The sequence below is a fragment of the Leucopleurus acutus genome, assembly GCF_964270905.1.
Source record: "Leucopleurus acutus genome assembly, chromosome: 19".
Lineage (NCBI taxonomy): Eukaryota > Metazoa > Chordata > Mammalia > Artiodactyla > Delphinidae > Leucopleurus > Leucopleurus acutus.
In genome coordinates, this window is record NC_139161.1 from 12889956 (window position 1) to 12905823 (window position 15868).

General features: G+C 53.4%; 1 protein-coding gene across 2 annotated transcripts in view; it reads left to right on the forward strand.

The window, feature by feature from the left end:
* Window positions 1–15868, forward strand: part of TBCD (tubulin folding cofactor D) — a 177329-nt gene that overhangs the window by 146565 nt on the left and 14896 nt on the right. For both annotated transcript variants that reach the window (XM_082861645.1, XM_082861644.1), the window contains exons 24-33: window positions 2336–2398; window positions 3330–3406; window positions 4889–4961; window positions 7359–7477; window positions 8672–8763; window positions 9472–9612; window positions 12924–13007; window positions 13528–13686; window positions 13765–13903; window positions 15051–15172. In XM_082861645.1, coding sequence (XP_082717771.1) covers window positions 2336–2398; window positions 3330–3406; window positions 4889–4961; window positions 7359–7477; window positions 8672–8763; window positions 9472–9612; window positions 12924–13007; window positions 13528–13686; window positions 13765–13903; window positions 15051–15172 — 1069 coding nt within the window. The remainder of the gene's footprint in view (window positions 1–2335; window positions 2399–3329; window positions 3407–4888; window positions 4962–7358; window positions 7478–8671; window positions 8764–9471; window positions 9613–12923; window positions 13008–13527; window positions 13687–13764; window positions 13904–15050; window positions 15173–15868) is intronic.

Genomic DNA, 15868 nt, shown 5'->3' on the forward strand with positions numbered 1-15868 from the left:
TAACCACCTAACAGAATTAACAGTAGTTCTGCAGCTAGAAAAGAGCAACAGAAAATAGTTTGTTTAAACGAATATTAAAAGCTTTTGTATGGCGGAATAGACCATGTATAAAATTAGTAGACAAAACATAGATTTAGAGGTACAGCAGTTGAAAGGTGGAGTTGTTATTTATAGGCTGCAAAGACTTTTAAAATTGCCAATAGAAGATAAGCAATCCAGCTGAGAATTGGGCCATGCAGGTAAGTGGACACTTCACCTGAGCGTAGACCCAGATGGGCTCTGAGTTGGTGATGGCTGCCCAGGCTCGTCTGGTCACTGGGAAGATGCTGATTAGCTCCACGAGGTGGAAGTGTCTCCTCAGATCACGTTGGCTATGTCAGGGCTTGGTGGCCCTGCTGCCGACGGGGTCCTCGCTGTGGAGTGTGCCTTGTTACAGTCTTTTCAGGCTGCTGTGGGCAGTGTCTCTTATGATTAGAAATGTGCAGTCTTCTGCCCTGCAGGGCCACTCCTGGGACTCTGCACCCAAAAAACGTGTAAGGGTGATGGGCAACCTGATGGGCAGACAGGCAGTCTGTGTGCCGACAGGGATGTGTGTGGCCACCTTGTTTGAAGTGACGGAAACCGGAAGGAGAGCTTCGCCCGTCAGGAAGTACTGAATAAATTGTTTCACAGCCGTAGTGTGGGATGTTGCCTGTCTACTAAAGAGCGTGGGCTCTCCAGCGGTTGGTTGTGTCGTTAGAGAAAAAGAGCAGTTTGGTGGCAGGAGCCGTGTGCGAGGGCCTGTGTCCGTCCTGATTCTGCTGGAACCTCCCGCCTCTGGCCCCTGGGCCCCCTCGTGCTGGGTAGGGCCACGTTTGTGGACACAGATAGTGTGAGTCAGGAGCTGTGAGGAGGAGGGATGGTGTCACTCTGTCGGGAGCCTTCCGTGCTCACGCAGACTCTGCAGAGCTGGCTTCCTCACGAGCCTAGCAGCATTTCAGATGACGGCCACCACCTGTCCCTGGGGTCCCTGGGTGACAGTGACAGGCACCCCTGTTGATGCGTGACAGATGTACAGCATGAGCAGGGGGAGCCTTTGTTGCCATGGACGCTGAGCTTGAGGCTTTGTTGCTGCAGCGTCACCCAGCCCAGCCTGGCCGTGTGGGGTGTCGGTGGCCTGTGACCCTCTGAGCATGGAGGGAGGTGCAGGAGCCATGCTCCAGCTCAGCTTAGTCTCAGGGTCAGGTGGGAGCTCGGTGACAAAGAAGGAGTGGGGGCACAGAGCCGGCAGGGAGGTGTGCCTGTGCCCTCTCGGCCTGTGAGGGTCCATGGGGGCACCCCCAAAATGCATGGCCCCCACAATGTCAATGGTAGTTTTCGATTTTATTTTTCTGTAGTGTTAGATTTTTTTCAGCAAATGCAAATTACTCAGTAGGAAGAAACCACTATGCTGTTTCTACTTTAGTGACAAAGGTGGGAGTGCAGAGGCCGCCCTCTTGTTGTGTTGTGAGTGGGCAGCGTGAGGAGTTGTGCGGTCACACGGGCCGGGGCACATGGCCTGTCGGCAGGTGTCGGCGGGTGCCGGGTGGTGCGTTGGGCAGGTCAGGTCATTGCAGTAGTCCCCATGGTGGAGCCCCCTTGGTGGCGGGACCATCACAGTGAGGCTGCCAGATGGAAGCTCAGGCATCCTTGCAGTCATGGCCAGTCAGTAGCTATACTGGCCATGTTCCCACCCACAGAAGTGGTAGTTCAGTTATAAACACGGACACTACATTATTCACAGAGGTGGGGAATTTACCAGAGCTTTGAGTACCACAGCTCATCTGGGGACCACCCTATGGGGATGATAAATGTTACCTCCTCTGACCCCGTCCTGACCCTGGTGCTGACCTGAGACCGGGGCATCTCCTTTGTCTTTGGAGCCCCTGTGCCCCAGGAGAACCTGCTTCTCTGTGGTCCTCACTGGGCAGGTGCCTGCAGTTCAGCCACAGCTCCTGGTAACCTGTGGGTGTTGATGGCCCAGCAGCCAAGTCCTCTGCATTGAGTCATCATTGGGGATTCGTATGGGGGTCAAACCTGCAGCCTCCATATAGCACTCCCTCGACTGGGTGGGGCTCCCTGAGGGCACCCGCTTGATGCTGCTCCTTGCGGGTCTTGGAGCTGCCCCTGAGCCTGGGCCAGGTCTGGGGCTGAGGCCATTCTGAGGGCTTGCTTCCCGACACCAGCACCAAGGCATAGGGTGGGGGATGTGGGGAGGGGGGGTGGTGTTGCAGCTCTGGACTCAGGTGCAGCAGGGTAGGTGCTGTGATGGGCATTTACGGGGAAGTGACATTGTGTTCATCCTTTTTCTTCCTAGTGTGCATTTTAATAGAAAACTTGTCCCTTTCCAAAATGCCCTTCAGAGGTGACGCTGTGATCGGTAAGTGCCTCTCTTCTCCAGTGACTCACATTGTGGCCTTTTCTTCCAGAGCTACTTCAGCTTAAAAAGTGAAGACCAACCTGTTAGGGTGGACGGGAAAGTTCCATCCTGTTAGAATCCTTGTTTTGAAGTTGCTGTAAGAACCCATTGTAAATCGTGAGCATCCACCACACTCTCTCCACAAAAACAGAGACTCTCCCTTCTCTTCTAAGGGGTCAAGCTCCTTCCCCAGAGCTGCTGACTGGGGCTCTGCCTGTCACGGCCGTGCCCAGCACCCGGCATTCTCGGCTGTTCCTCTCCCAGATGGGTGGTGCAAGCCTGAGGGGCACTCTCTCGCAGGACGAGGGGAGGGCCAGCAGTTGCCACAGCTCTCCCTGGGGGTGGCGGCCAGGCCCCCGTGCGGGTCTGGGAGCCTCTCCACATTCCATGGCACCTGGCCACAGAGAGGCAGTAAGAAAAGCCTCGGGGTCACCTCCACCACTGGGCTGTCCTGGCGCTTTGTTCTGCAGCCTCAGAAGTTCTGTAACTTAAAAAAAAATTGAATAGATTTAGGGTTTGTTCCCAAGTATTGGATCTAATTGAATTGAATGTTTCGGTTTTTATTGGTGGGGGTCTGGAGGGATTGTTCGCGGGAGAGGTACAGGAAAAGACCACCTGAAACCTGAAGGTGTGATAAAAGAAGAAAAACTTCCCCACATGACAGTTTTCACATTTCAACAGCGGAGAGAAGACTTTCCCCCTTTAGGTGGGGCGGGCGAGGGCCTTTAGAATTTTGTTAGATCTGGAGAATGTGTACCTTAGGTTTCCTCCAGGTTCCTCTCAAAGGTCACCATCTACTTTGACTTGAGAGGTAGAAGAAGATCTGTGTGTTGTTGTTTTTAATTTCATACAAATGTTCTTTACCAACTGAATGAATTTGTCTCTTTGACAGATGGTTGGCAGTGGCTGATAAACGACACCTTGAGAAACCTTCACCTCATTTCAAGTCACTCTCGGCAACGGATAAAGGTGTGGGGAGCGAGGGTTTTCTGGCTGTTGCACTGTGTAGAAATAATTACTTATTTTAGTGTTTGTTTCAAAGGGCTGCGTGCATTATGAGTCCCTTTTATAGACCAACATGATTGGTAAATGCCATAATTACATTTGGAATTCTGGGTGATACTGTCTTTGTAATTTATGATCAAGAAAACGAATGCAGCCATTATTTACCAGAATATTTAAATTTTTTATTACTGTTTCTGGCTTTGTTAACTATATTTACCTTATAAACATTTTCCCTATACACTCTGTGTCCTGTTGAGTTGTAGAATTTTAGGGTTGGAAGCTCTGTTCGTGATGCTCATGTACTGATGAGCAGACTGCATCCAGAATCATGTCAGCACGTCAGCATTAGTCATTTCGAGCGAGCAGGAGTGTGTGTGTGTGTGTGTGTGTGTGTGTCTGTCTGTGTGTGTCCCCGTCCCAGTGGCCACTGCTGTCCTGCCCCAGGACAGGTGAACTTTGGACTAGCAGCATTGCAACCCCTAACCCCTTGCAGAGATAACAGTCTTGGGTATTGATAATGACTAGGCTTTGATATTGAGGATGAAGGAGTGAAAGTACATATTGGTCTCCCTACAGTTCTCCAGCCTCCTGTGTGTCTCAGCATTTCTGCTGGGTTAATAGAACAAATCTTCAGCCCCCCTCCCTTTTTTAAAGTAACTTTATCATTCTGTAGAATCCAGGTACAGTTTTACTAATTGAATTTGAGTTCTTCACAATTAGTGCCTTAGAATTTCATTTTAAAAACATATTCATAGTTGATTCATGCCAGCCGTGATCATGGTTTGGTCTGCTCCTCTGATGTGTATGAGGACATCCCTCCCCCAGCACCTCTGCCGGGGCTCCCTGGTTTGGGGGAGCATCAGGAAGAGCACATGAACCCAGCATTTGCCCCTCATTGTCTGTACGATCGAGAAAGGCTTAGATGAGTGACCGTGGAGGCGACAGGAGGGGCCGAGGGGCCTGCGTGCGGTGTGAGCCCCGCACCTGCACTTTGTCCCTCTCGCTGCCCCACCCTCAGATTGGCCCTTCCTCCTCGTGCAGCCCCTCCTGTTCCCAGCACCCATGGACCCCAACTTCTCTCCAAATGAGGTCTGTACATGGCCCGCCTGGGGGCCTTGCCACGTTGCTTCTGGGTGTTTACCACACTTTCCCTTCATTACTTCTGCTGGGAAAGAATAAAATGCCACGTTTTATTGTTACCTGTTCACATTGGAAGACATGGAATTTGCATTGTATGGAGGAAATAATCATTTTCTCTTCAGTGTATTATTTGCAGAGAATATTAAAGTTATGACCGTATGTGACTGATGACCAGCAGATGTACTGGAAAGGGTGACGTCATTCAGCCTCTGGGTCTTTCAAACCGAGTCACTGGCCTGGTCGCAGGGCTGCCCGGCTGCTCCTGGGCCGGGAGCCTGCCGCTCACTCACATCTGCTTCGTTTCAGGAGGCGGCTGTGTCGGCCCTGGCCGCCCTCTGCAGCGAGTACTACTCTGGGGAGGCGGACTCCACCGTGCAGGGTGAGTGGGCGCCTGCGCTTGGCCCGCATCCTCCACGGCTGGGGTGGTGGGTGGTGCCCTGGGTGCCCCTCCCGCTGCAGTGTGGATGGGGCCTGCGGGGGGAGGGAGAGAGCAGGCTCCAGGCCGTGGAGACACCCCCCCCTCCTCAACCCGTCCCACCCTCGCCTGGCGCCCAGAGGGGCTCTCTGCAGGCCACGTGGGGTCCACTTTCCTGGATGTTACCACTTTACGTGTAGAATCAACTCTTACTTATTTCAGCAGCGTTTGCTTAAATTCTGTTTTTAAGTCAGCTTTCCCCCGTTTTGTGCTTTGGAGGCTCCCGTTACCCTGGGGGAGCTCCCTGTCTCTGTGGAGGCCGCTCTTCCACCCCGTCCCTTGGTGCCCGTCCTTCATTATCGGGTGACTGTTTTCCACACTCGTTTCCCAGGCTCTGTCAGCTCAGAGTCGTCTGCTTCTGCTGTCCTGCCGCATCCTCCTGATTTCTCCTTGGAGTCTGTTCATTTAGTGATTGCTCCGTTGACTCTTCTGTTTCACTGTAGTGTGTTTTAGAATTTTTGTATGGCCCATGGTAGCGCTTTTCTGGCAAGTGTCCTTCATGTGTTAATACTTCTGCTCTTTTCCTCTTCACGGGAACAGTGTCGGTGTAGCTGCCTCACTACACGTCATTGCATCAGTTGGGTTTTCCAGAACCACCTCTGAGCTGGAGTTTATCTCACACATCACATGGTCCTGTCTGTAGGGTCTAGTTCAAGAGTGTTAGTTTTGTATGAAGAAGCTTCATATTCACATGTTATGTGGCCCCGTAGCTTTCCTTTATACCATTTTATAGAACATGCACTACAGTTACTTCGAAAGTAAAACACTTTAAAAATTATCGTAAGTGTAGAAGAATCATGAGTGCAATAGTCTAAATCTACTTTCTGTGAATTTTTTCAAAAATAAGAAAATATTTTATAATTTGATCTTCTGACAGACTTTCCAAATTAATGATGTTACACTATGTTCCTTTACAATAGGCAATTTTACATAAAGAGACAGAATGCACAGTTGGTCTTCTGTATCTGCGGGTTCCACATCCAGAAAGTTCCAAAAAGTAAAATTTGAATTTTCTGTGTAGGCACCTATTTGCATAACATTGACATAATATTTACAGCGATTGACACAGCACTGGCATTGTGTTAAGTATCACACATCACCAAAGATGATTTAAAGCTATGGGAAGTGTACGTGGGTTATATGCAAACACTGCGCCATTTGTAAAAGAGACTTGAGCGTCTGTGGAGTTTGGTTTCCTCGGGGGGTTCTGGAACCAGTCCCCCTTGGATATTGAGGGACTACTGTAATGTTACTTTATATTAAATTGGGATGATCAAGTCATATTTTATTTTTTGCCTAAGAAAAGGGTAACATGTCATGTCACTCTGACTATAAAAACAAAGGACATTCTGAAATTAACATGTTATTGTTAAAACTCAAGTGAGTTGTAGAGAAGGATTTTCATGCTGCTGCCAAAGTGTGTTGTTTTAAGTTCCACCAAAGATATCACCTTAGTGTAGGTACAAGTGGAGTTCCAGGTTTTTTTTCCTATCCTCATATATGAGGACGTAAGGTTTTCACATTCACATTACAGAAGTCATGCTTCGTTGAAATGTAAGCAGTGATAACAGGAATCTCTTCGGTTGTGGTAGGTAACAGAGTATAAGGGTGTCTGGCCTTTCTTGACTTTCTGAGCTGCGTTTTCAGAGAACAGATCTGGTTTTTCCACTTCACTTCCTCGCATTCTTGAATCACGCCCTGGACTTTCAGGGCCCTCTTTCCCATTTCTCCCTCTCATAACCTCTGTTCCAGGTACTCTTCCAGTTCCCATGACGGGCTTTTTCCCGTGTGGGAAGGTCTGTTTTCCCCGCCCTGTGCTCTCACTCAGCCTGGCTGACTGCTCTGCCTGTTTCTGCCCAAACAGCCTTGGGTGTCTTGTGCAGAGCAGTCCCTGCACCCCTGCTGTGTCTGAGCACTGAGCCCTGGGGGTCCAGCTTGGAACCACGTTTGCTCTCAGTCTTTGAGGAAGTATCCTCATTTCTGAGGAAGGCATTTGTGTTCTCAGTGAATAAAAAATGAAAATTTGATTGTTGACTACCGTTAAAACTGTCTTGGCTTTATCTTCCCAGGAGTGAAATCATGTATTAAAATGTTTACGAAAACCTTAAAACCACCCAATAAGTACTCTTTTCTTCAATCTGTTGTGATTTACACCACTTTGAAGATACATCTACTTTAGGAGCCTAAGTAGCTCCTCCCTTCTTCCTTCAGCACTGTTTGCTTGTGTTCTGGAACGTATGTGAAGAGTGTGTCTTGTGGATAATGGACAACAGTGGTCACCTTCTGGTTCCATCTTTTCAGAGGAGCTGGTAAAGCAGTATCTCGCCGAACTTCAGAGCCCCGAGGAGATGGCTCGCTGTGGCTTCGCCCTGGCCTTGGGTGCCCTGCCGGCCTTTGTCCTGAAGGGCCGGCTCCGGCAGGTGAGGCTGGCCTGAGCATGGCGGGGTGTCGTGTGAGACCCAAGCGGGGTTTGTGGGCGGAAGGAATTCCTGAAAGCCAGCACGTGTGTGCACAAGAAAGGGGATGGGAGCACCGGGGGCAGCAGGTGGTCTTTGAGAGCCCAGTTAATGTTCTCACCTGAAGGAGACTCAGGATTGCTGACTCCCAGGCTGGTTAGGGAGCTGCGGCCTCCGTGGAAACACACCTGGCCTTTACTTGTCTGTGGTGCATTATCCAGTGTTTTCTGCGTTAAGAACGAATGTCTCCAGCCTTGTCTGGAAATGCTGGCCTCCCCTGTGGCCGTGGTGAAGGGCGCTGGGTCTCCCACCCCAGGACTCCTCCCTGGGGAGCTGCCCTTTCTCCCCAGCACTGGGCCCTGTGTTTCTGGCATGGCCGGGGGCAGAGGGGTTCTCCCTTGAGCTCCACCATCCTTGGCCTGTCTCCTTTCAGGGGTGATCTATCAACTCTCCTGACACCCCGACTTGGGTCCCGAGCTCCGGGAGAGTGGGTGGCGGAGTCAGACCCTGGAGACCCAGCTGGCCTCAGCCCACCAAACTCTTATGCTTGCGCTCCCCTCTCCCTTAACTCAGACATCAGTCATGGTCCTGCCAGCCCACCTCCCAGATGTCACTGCTGCCAAGTGCCTGGCGCACACATGCCCCTCACCTGTATCACCTGCCCCTGCCCGGGACACCTTAGGATCTGAGGCACTAGACCAACTTACGTACCGAGAGCGGGGACAGACCATCCAAAGCCTGCTCTGGGGCTTATCTGTTTGAAGCACCTGGCTTTTAGAACTGGACTGTCCCTGGGAGAAGTAACTGGTGGAGATGTGAGAAGCCAGGTGCTCTGTGTGCACTGTGCTTCAGCTCCAAGCCGGGGGCAGAAGGGGATGCTGGCCGCAAGTGCAGGGTCTTGCCCCTGAGGAGGAGGCAGATCTGCAGAAGCTGCCTGGGTGGGGTGGGGGTGGGAGCCCAGCAGTGGGAAGGGTTGGAGGCAACCCCCTCTCCCCGCACCGTGTGTTCTTTGGGGCGCATGGCCCACCCGGACGGCCACCGGCCGCGCTGTGCTGCATTCTGGGAGCAGCAGGGCACCAGGCCAGGTCTCCACTTGCATGAAAAGTACATTGATCTTGAGGCTAACAGTTCTGTTGATGACTTGTCATTGCTTTTCAGGTTCTAGCAGGCTTGAGGGCTGTTACCCACATTTCTCCTGAGGACGTGAGCTTTGCTGAGTCCAGGCGGGATGCTTTGAAGGCAATTTCTAGGTGAGCCCCGCAGGTTTTCCTCCCCAAAGTCGCTGTTCTCTCGGAAGCCAGTGACCGAGCATGAAGGGACGTTCACGGCAGTTTTTGTGAGAAGCCCAGTCTTGGGGGCTGAATCTACTTTGAGGCAAATGTTATTTTTTATTTTCTAGTGTCTTCTCTCTTCAGAGGATTGTTCAAGAACATTTCAATTCATAGAGGATCGTTACAGTTTTGTCATAATGAATATTAAACCCGTAGCGTGCTTATCTCTGTGCTTTGGGGACACTGGACCTGCTCAGGGACGGGGGCTGAGCTTTCCATTCGAGACTGCGGCCCCCAGGACGGGGAGTGGCACATGTGGAGGGAACGCTGACGCTAGTCACACACGCACACGTCGGGAGGGGCCACCCTTTCTCTCCCCACGAGCCCGGGTGGAACCCCTTCTGCAGGATGGTGGGTAGGAGGGGCCAGCCACAGACACCACCACCCCCATCCACCCTGTGCACCCTGAAACTGTAGACACTAGAAATGTGTTTTGGAGACGAGCGTCACTCAGCTTTACGTCAGTGCGGGAGGAACTTGGGGATTCTGAGTCTGCCTCCGAGTTATGGGCCTGTTCAGAGGTCATCCTGTCAGGAAAGACACATCAGGCCAAAATGATGAGAGAGACAGGAGAGCTTGCGTGGGATCCGCAGACATTAGCTGTGTTTCCCATGTTTTTAATTTCAGGATTTGCCAGACTGTCGGTGTGCAAGCAGAAGGGACTCCAGACGAGGTTGTGTGCAGAGAGGACGTTGCCCAGGTTTACTGCACGTTGCTGGGCTGTCTGAGCGATTACACCACCGACAGCCGCGGGGACGTGGGAGCATGGTGAGGCGGACGCGTTATCCTCACCCCCTGCTCCTTTCAGAATGTACCGCCGAGGCCAGAGATGGGGCGTTCATGCTGCTGCCCTGGCCCCAGCCTGGACCCTTTATTCCCAGGGCAGCCGGGGTTTCTGTCCCAATCTCTTGTTTGTGCATCCTCCTCTTCTAAAAAAAAAAAAAAAAATTATTTATTTATTTTATTTTTTGGCTGCGTTGGGTCTTAGTTGCAGCATGTGGGATCTTTTGTTGCAGCGTGGGCTTCTCTCTAGTTGTGGCTCTCATGCTCAGTACTTGCGGCGTGCGGGCTTAGTTGCCCTGTGGCATGTGGGATCTTAGTTCCTTGACCAGGGATCGAACCTGTGTCCCCTGCATTGGAAGGTGGATTCTTAACCACTGGACCACCAGGGAAGTCCTGTCCTACTCTTCACTGGAAAAAAAAAAATTAACTTCATAAAATACAAACATTGTTGTGTCTCCCTCGTCTAAGCCCCAGTTGTCTGGTCTCCAGTTTTACCTAATAAAGTTCATGCAAAGCCCCCATGCAACTGTTTAAAGCAGGAAGGATCTGAAACCATTTTGGGGAAGGGGAGTAGGGAGCACCTGGGTTCTCTAGGAATCCCGTTGTATATCATCATCTTGGCTCCTGCCTGATTGGGAATAAGACTTGAGGTGCAACAGATTTTAGTCTGAAGGACTGAAGGAGCCCTGTGTCATTGTCAGCTGAGCATGGGGAAGATGCTCACGCCGCTGTGCTCGGATCCCTGCCTGGATTCGCTTGTATTTCCTTTCCAAGGTTTCAAAAGTACTTTTCTGTTTACTAGAAATAAGAGACCAAGTTGCCATTTTGGAGAAGCTGAGAGGTTCTCCTACAGCTTATGTTGGAACCTCTTCTAAGTGTTTTTATTCGCATTCTCTCCTTCAAGACCCCCCTGTAAACATGGCTTGTGACGAGGGGTTCACTGGGGGCCGAGCACCGGGTGAGCTGTCGCTGACATTGAGAGGAGGTGGTTTGTTTATTACAACGATGCGAAAAGAAGTTAGCTTTAATTTCGTCTTGTGTTTTCATTAATAACATTCCTGGTTGGGTTTTTCCCCCTTCTCTGTGTCTGCTGGCCTTTCCTGCCTCTTCATCCACCAGGAGTGTTCCCTTATCTCACCTGCTGCTTTCCTTTCCTTCTTCTGTCCTGAGATGGCATTTGGGGCACGGCTCCCGTGGGGGCCTGAGGACTGTGCACGTGTCTGCACAGCATATCCAGAACCCCGGGGTCCTCCCAGACAGTGGGAGCATGGGGGTGCTCAAGGGGGCCACAGCACCTCCCCGGGTCCATGTCCTCAGGGAGGCCCCAGCACAGCCACCTGAGCCCTTTGTTGCCCTGTCCTCGGTGGGGCGAGGCCGTGGCAGCCGTGCCTTTTAGGGTCTGTGCTGGTGAAGATGCTCTGACCACAGCCGGGGCTCACGTGTCTTCCCTGGACACTGAGCCACTCTTCCTGGTTCTTTGCATGGCATGTGGCTCTAGAGTGGCTCCTGGACACTGGTAGGGTTCTGCTTCATCCTCCCAGAGGGTGCTGGTGGCCTCGCAGCAGGCAGTGGGCCCGCTTTGAGTACAGCGCCGTGGTCTCGGCCTCACCCGATACGGGCAGCCGCTCAGGTTCTGCTGTGCTGCCTGCGTGGTGGAGTTGTGGGTGGTGGTCCTCTGTGAACGTGGGGGCCCCTTCTCAGGCCCCTTTAAGGGGAGCCCTTTACTCTCTGACCCTGGTTGCACAGTTCAAGCCAGAAGGGCAGTGGGTTTTCATTGGTGTTACAGTTGCCACCGTGGCTGCCCCCAGAGCATGCGGAACATAAAGTGAACAGAGGAGGTCCAGCCAGTGCTGTGCACATGCAGGGGTCCCCTCTGTGAATCTTTAATTCCAGAGGTTTATCTGAGCTCTGCAGTGTTGGGTCCTTTTCCAGAGATCCTAATTCTCTGTAGAAAGTCTTCATCTTTTCCATTTGTTTTCCATCTTTCTTTTCTTTTCGTCAGCGTGTTCCTCGTGGTTACTTGAAAGACTGGCCATTTACTCCAATATCCATGTCATCTGGGTCTATTTCTGTCGTCTTCTCTCTCTCATTATTGTTAACACTTGGTCTTTTTTTTCTTTTTTTTAACATTCCTTGTAACTTTTAACTAAATCCAGAAATTGTGAGTTCAAAATTGCAGAGATTTGGGGTTGTGTAATTTCCTTGCAGCAAGATTTAAGTTTCCTTTTGTCAGGCCCCCTATTGTGTGGGTGGGTCACCTGCTGTCCTCAGGGCTGGGGTTGGCTGGCCCTTCTCCTGCCCACACCCACAGCTCTGACTGAGGGGCTTCCCAGGGCCCTTCTCCTGCACATGTGCCCCCCCAGCAGCCGGCTTCTGGGGTTTGGGACCCGCACCCTGTGCTTGTCCAGTTAGGAGCTGGTGAGGGCCCCAGGGGCGTGTGCTGCAGGCTTTAGCCGCTCCTGTTTCCTCTCGTCGGCCTTTCCCTGTAGTGCTGTGCCCGTGGGCGCTGGGGGTCCAGGGGGGATGCTCTGTCCTCCCTCCGTCTACGCCCTGACCCACCCTGGCACCTCCAGAGGGTCGTGCGTGTTGTGTCCTGAGCAGCAGCTGGCTGGCGGCTGTACCTTGGTGTCTGAGCTTGCCCAGCTCCCTTGGCCCTGGCCTGCGTCCGTCTCATGCCTCCGAGCACCACCGCACCTACACTCAGTGCTCTGGCTGCTGGGCCCCTCCGGGGCCGGGGCCTCTGTCCGTGCAGACCCGAACAGCGCAGGCTATCTCCCATGTGCACACTCCTTGGCGGGAGGGTGGGTGCCCCAGGCATACAGGACCTGGCGGCGTGGGGGCAGCGTCTGTGGTCCCCGTTGCCCAGCGTGTCTGAGCTGGGTTGAGCGTTCTTTGTCCCAAGTTTGAAATGACGCTGTTTCATTCTGGAGCAAACACGAGCTGCTCTCCATCCCTCCCTCGAAAAGCCCTCAAGAGTGTTTCTGCGGGAAAACCTTTGTAGAGTGGGTATATTTCGTGTTGAAAGGTTCATGGGAAAGTCAGCATTGTTTCTGTGTGTGTACTTGTGAGAGAGTTTGCTGGGACCTGGCCGTTAGTCTTCAGGTGTCAAACAGGTGTCTTTGTTCAAGGTAATGTGTGAGAGAAATATTTCTGGAGGAAAGGCTGCCAGCGGCCTTTGTCGAGCCTCCTACGTGTTTCTTGCCCTGGGTTGAGGGTGTCTGAACCCGACCACGCAGAGTGGCTGATGGTCACATAGCTCCGGGGGCAGGAAGCCTCACCCCTCCATGTCTCTGCAGGGTCCGCGAGGCCGCCATGACGAGTCTTATGGACCTGACTCTTCTGCTGGCAAGGGACCAGCCAGAGCTGATCGAGGCCCCGGTGTGAGTGTGTTCTCCCGCCGCGTGGAGAGGGTCTGCCCGGCTCCTCCCTCCTGACACCACAGCCCCTGCTCCTGGCTAGGCCTCCCTCAGGGTCCAGGCCTGTTGCAGGACAGCCAGCTTCCTGGCTCAGGACCCCTGTGCCGAGCGCCTGCTGCTGCTGGAGACTGGCCATCCTGTCCCCCGTTGGTTCCCTGGACACCGGGCTGCCTCTGGGTACCTTGCTGGCCTGGTATCACCGTGCCCCTTTCTGTTGCCGAGGCCCCTGAGGAGATCCGGGCGTTGCTTCCTCAGCACCACCACCCCGACTTCCTTCTCTGGCTGCAGGCCCCCATCCTCCCATTTCTTCCGTCTCTTCTCACACACCAGTCAACCGGTAGCCCTGTCAGTCTTCACTGCTTCCACTCTAGATCTCCCACTTAGGCTTCTGGGCTGTCAGATCCCGTTCCCACCCGCAGCCAGGGTGGCGCGTGTGCCCACTCTCATGTCCCAGCCGAGCTAACCCTGCGTTCTCGGTTTGCAGCTGCCAGCAGGTCATGTGCTGCTTAGCCCAGCAGGCGAGTGAGAAGATCGACCGGTTCCGGGCACATGCAGCCCGTGCGTTCCTGGCGCTGCTGCACTGGGACGGCCCCGCCGTCCCCCACGTGCCCCACCGGCAGGAGCTGGAGAGGCTTTTCCCCAGGTACTGGTGCTGAGTCCCCGGTGGGGCAGCTCTGCTCCCAGCGGGGCGGCCCCTCCAGTTTGTGCTTCTGTCTTGCAGGTCTGCTGTGGCCTCTGTGAACTGGGGCGCGCCGTCGCAGGCCTTCCCTCGCGTGGCCCGGCTCCTGGGGCTGCCTGCTTACCGCTACCACGTGCTGCTGGGGCTGGCCGTGTCCGTGGGCGGCCTGACTGAGTCCACGGTGAGCAGGCGCCTCAGTGGGCCTTCCCGAGAGGGAGCACTGCCTCCTTCCTTCCTTCCTTCCTTCCTTCCTTCCTTCCTTCCTTCAGGAGCCTCTGCTGGGGCTCAGTGTGCCTGCGGGGCAGGTGGGGGGCGGGCGTTACCCCTGATCCACTGGACAGCGTGTGGGGCATGAGCTCAGGAGCAGGGGAACTGCAGATGCAGATGCATGCAGGTCCTGCGCTCCCTGGCTTTTTTGCCGGCCTCGATTCACCCTCTCTGCACATCAAGCGCCCCGCGGTTCCCCAACCTGTCTCTCCAGGTTCCTGTTTCCTGTTTGTGCATTTTCGTGGTGGTTCGTTGTGTTTTCTCTGTTCTGTTGTGTTGTCTCCCCTGCGTGGGCCCCTCCCTCTCCCTCTCGCCTCTCATCGCTCCCTGGGCCCTGATTCGGTGTTTCCTGAACCGGTGGATTCATGGTTTTCATCACTTCTGGAAAGTTCTCCACCGTCCTCATTCCCGCCCACAGTCCATCCTCTCCACCTTCACGCTGCTTTTCAAGTTACTGCAGTTTCTGCAGTTCTGTGTAGCCTGCTCGTTCCCTCCCACTGTTGCATTTTTTGGTGTTTCGGTAATTGTATCTTCATTACCATTCAGTTTGTTCTGAAATCTGTTTCTCGTGCTTTTCCATCACATGCTCATCTTTGTGACTGCATTTCTCTGTAATAACACAACATCCTCCTACATTCTGTGTCGTGTGATCCAGTGTCTGCTGTCAGAGGGAGGCCTGCATCTGCTTTCTTGCTCTGTAGACTCCTTCGTGAGGACTCATCAGTTGGGTGTTGGTTGTGCGATGGTGTTAGCTGTTGACCTGAGGGGAGGTGCCTTTGGTTTTGCTCCCCAGCAGCGGTGGTCGCCCAGATACCGCACCTCTAAGGGGTCCAAATTTAGCACCAGCATGTGAGGGCTTGGGTTGTGCTGGTGCGTCCAGAGCTGCGTTTCCGTTTCGGGTGTCCGCACTGTGGCTGCGCTCATGCCTGGCCCAGACAGGCTCTGAGGGAACCTGACGCTCTGTAGCAGATGTTTTGAGTCTGTCACCGCGGCCAGCCCTGAGGCAGGGGGTGCCAGGAGGGGGGTGGTCTTGTCCCTCTTACAAGAATGCTGTATTACAGGTCAGGTACTCAACACAGGGCCTCTTTGAGTACATGAAGGGGATTCAGAACGACCTGCAAGCCCTGGAGGACTTCACTGGGACCCTTCTGCAGGTCTTTGAGGACAGCCTTCTGAACGACAGGTGAGTGGTGGTGCTGTTCACAGTGGTTTCTCAGATCCCCAGGGTCTCATTTCCCAGCAGGGCTCTGAGGGGAGGTAGGATGGGCCCAGGTGAGGAACGTGGGCAAGGGCAGGCAAGGGCATGACCAGAGTCACCTCCCGGGCCCCTCGCAACCTGCACTCTGGGCCGGTTGTGCACGTTGGAAGTAAAGTGACAGGGGCTGTGAGCCAGGAGAGCTCGTGTGGCTCTGGCCTGTGGTGCTCCCTGGTCACGCACACTGACATGTCAGTGCCACTGTTCAGACATGTGGTTCACACACAACCACGGCCATCGAGAAGATGAGATCTCAGCCTGCCAGGATTGGAACGTGACCCGTTTTCTAAATGTTTTTGCTGTGGCGTTTTGTTACCTGCTTTTCCAAGAAGATGGAGTGTAGACCCAAAAGCCCTACCTCAGAACTGGGGATGTTTCCTGCACCTTCTGAGAGGGCTGTTCCTGGACTCCGTTCTCAACTGTCCCAGAGCATCTGGGCCCCCGGTTACCACCGCACGGCTGCAGGTCCCCTCATGCAGGCCCTTGTCCTGTCCCTGGGAAGCACAGAGAGCTCTCAGCAAGCAAACACTCAGGCCATTGCTCTCTGCTCTTTCCGCGAGCAGCTGTCTGGAGGCGTAGACGACATCTAACAAAGCACACGTAAAGTGTACAGTCTGAGAAGTT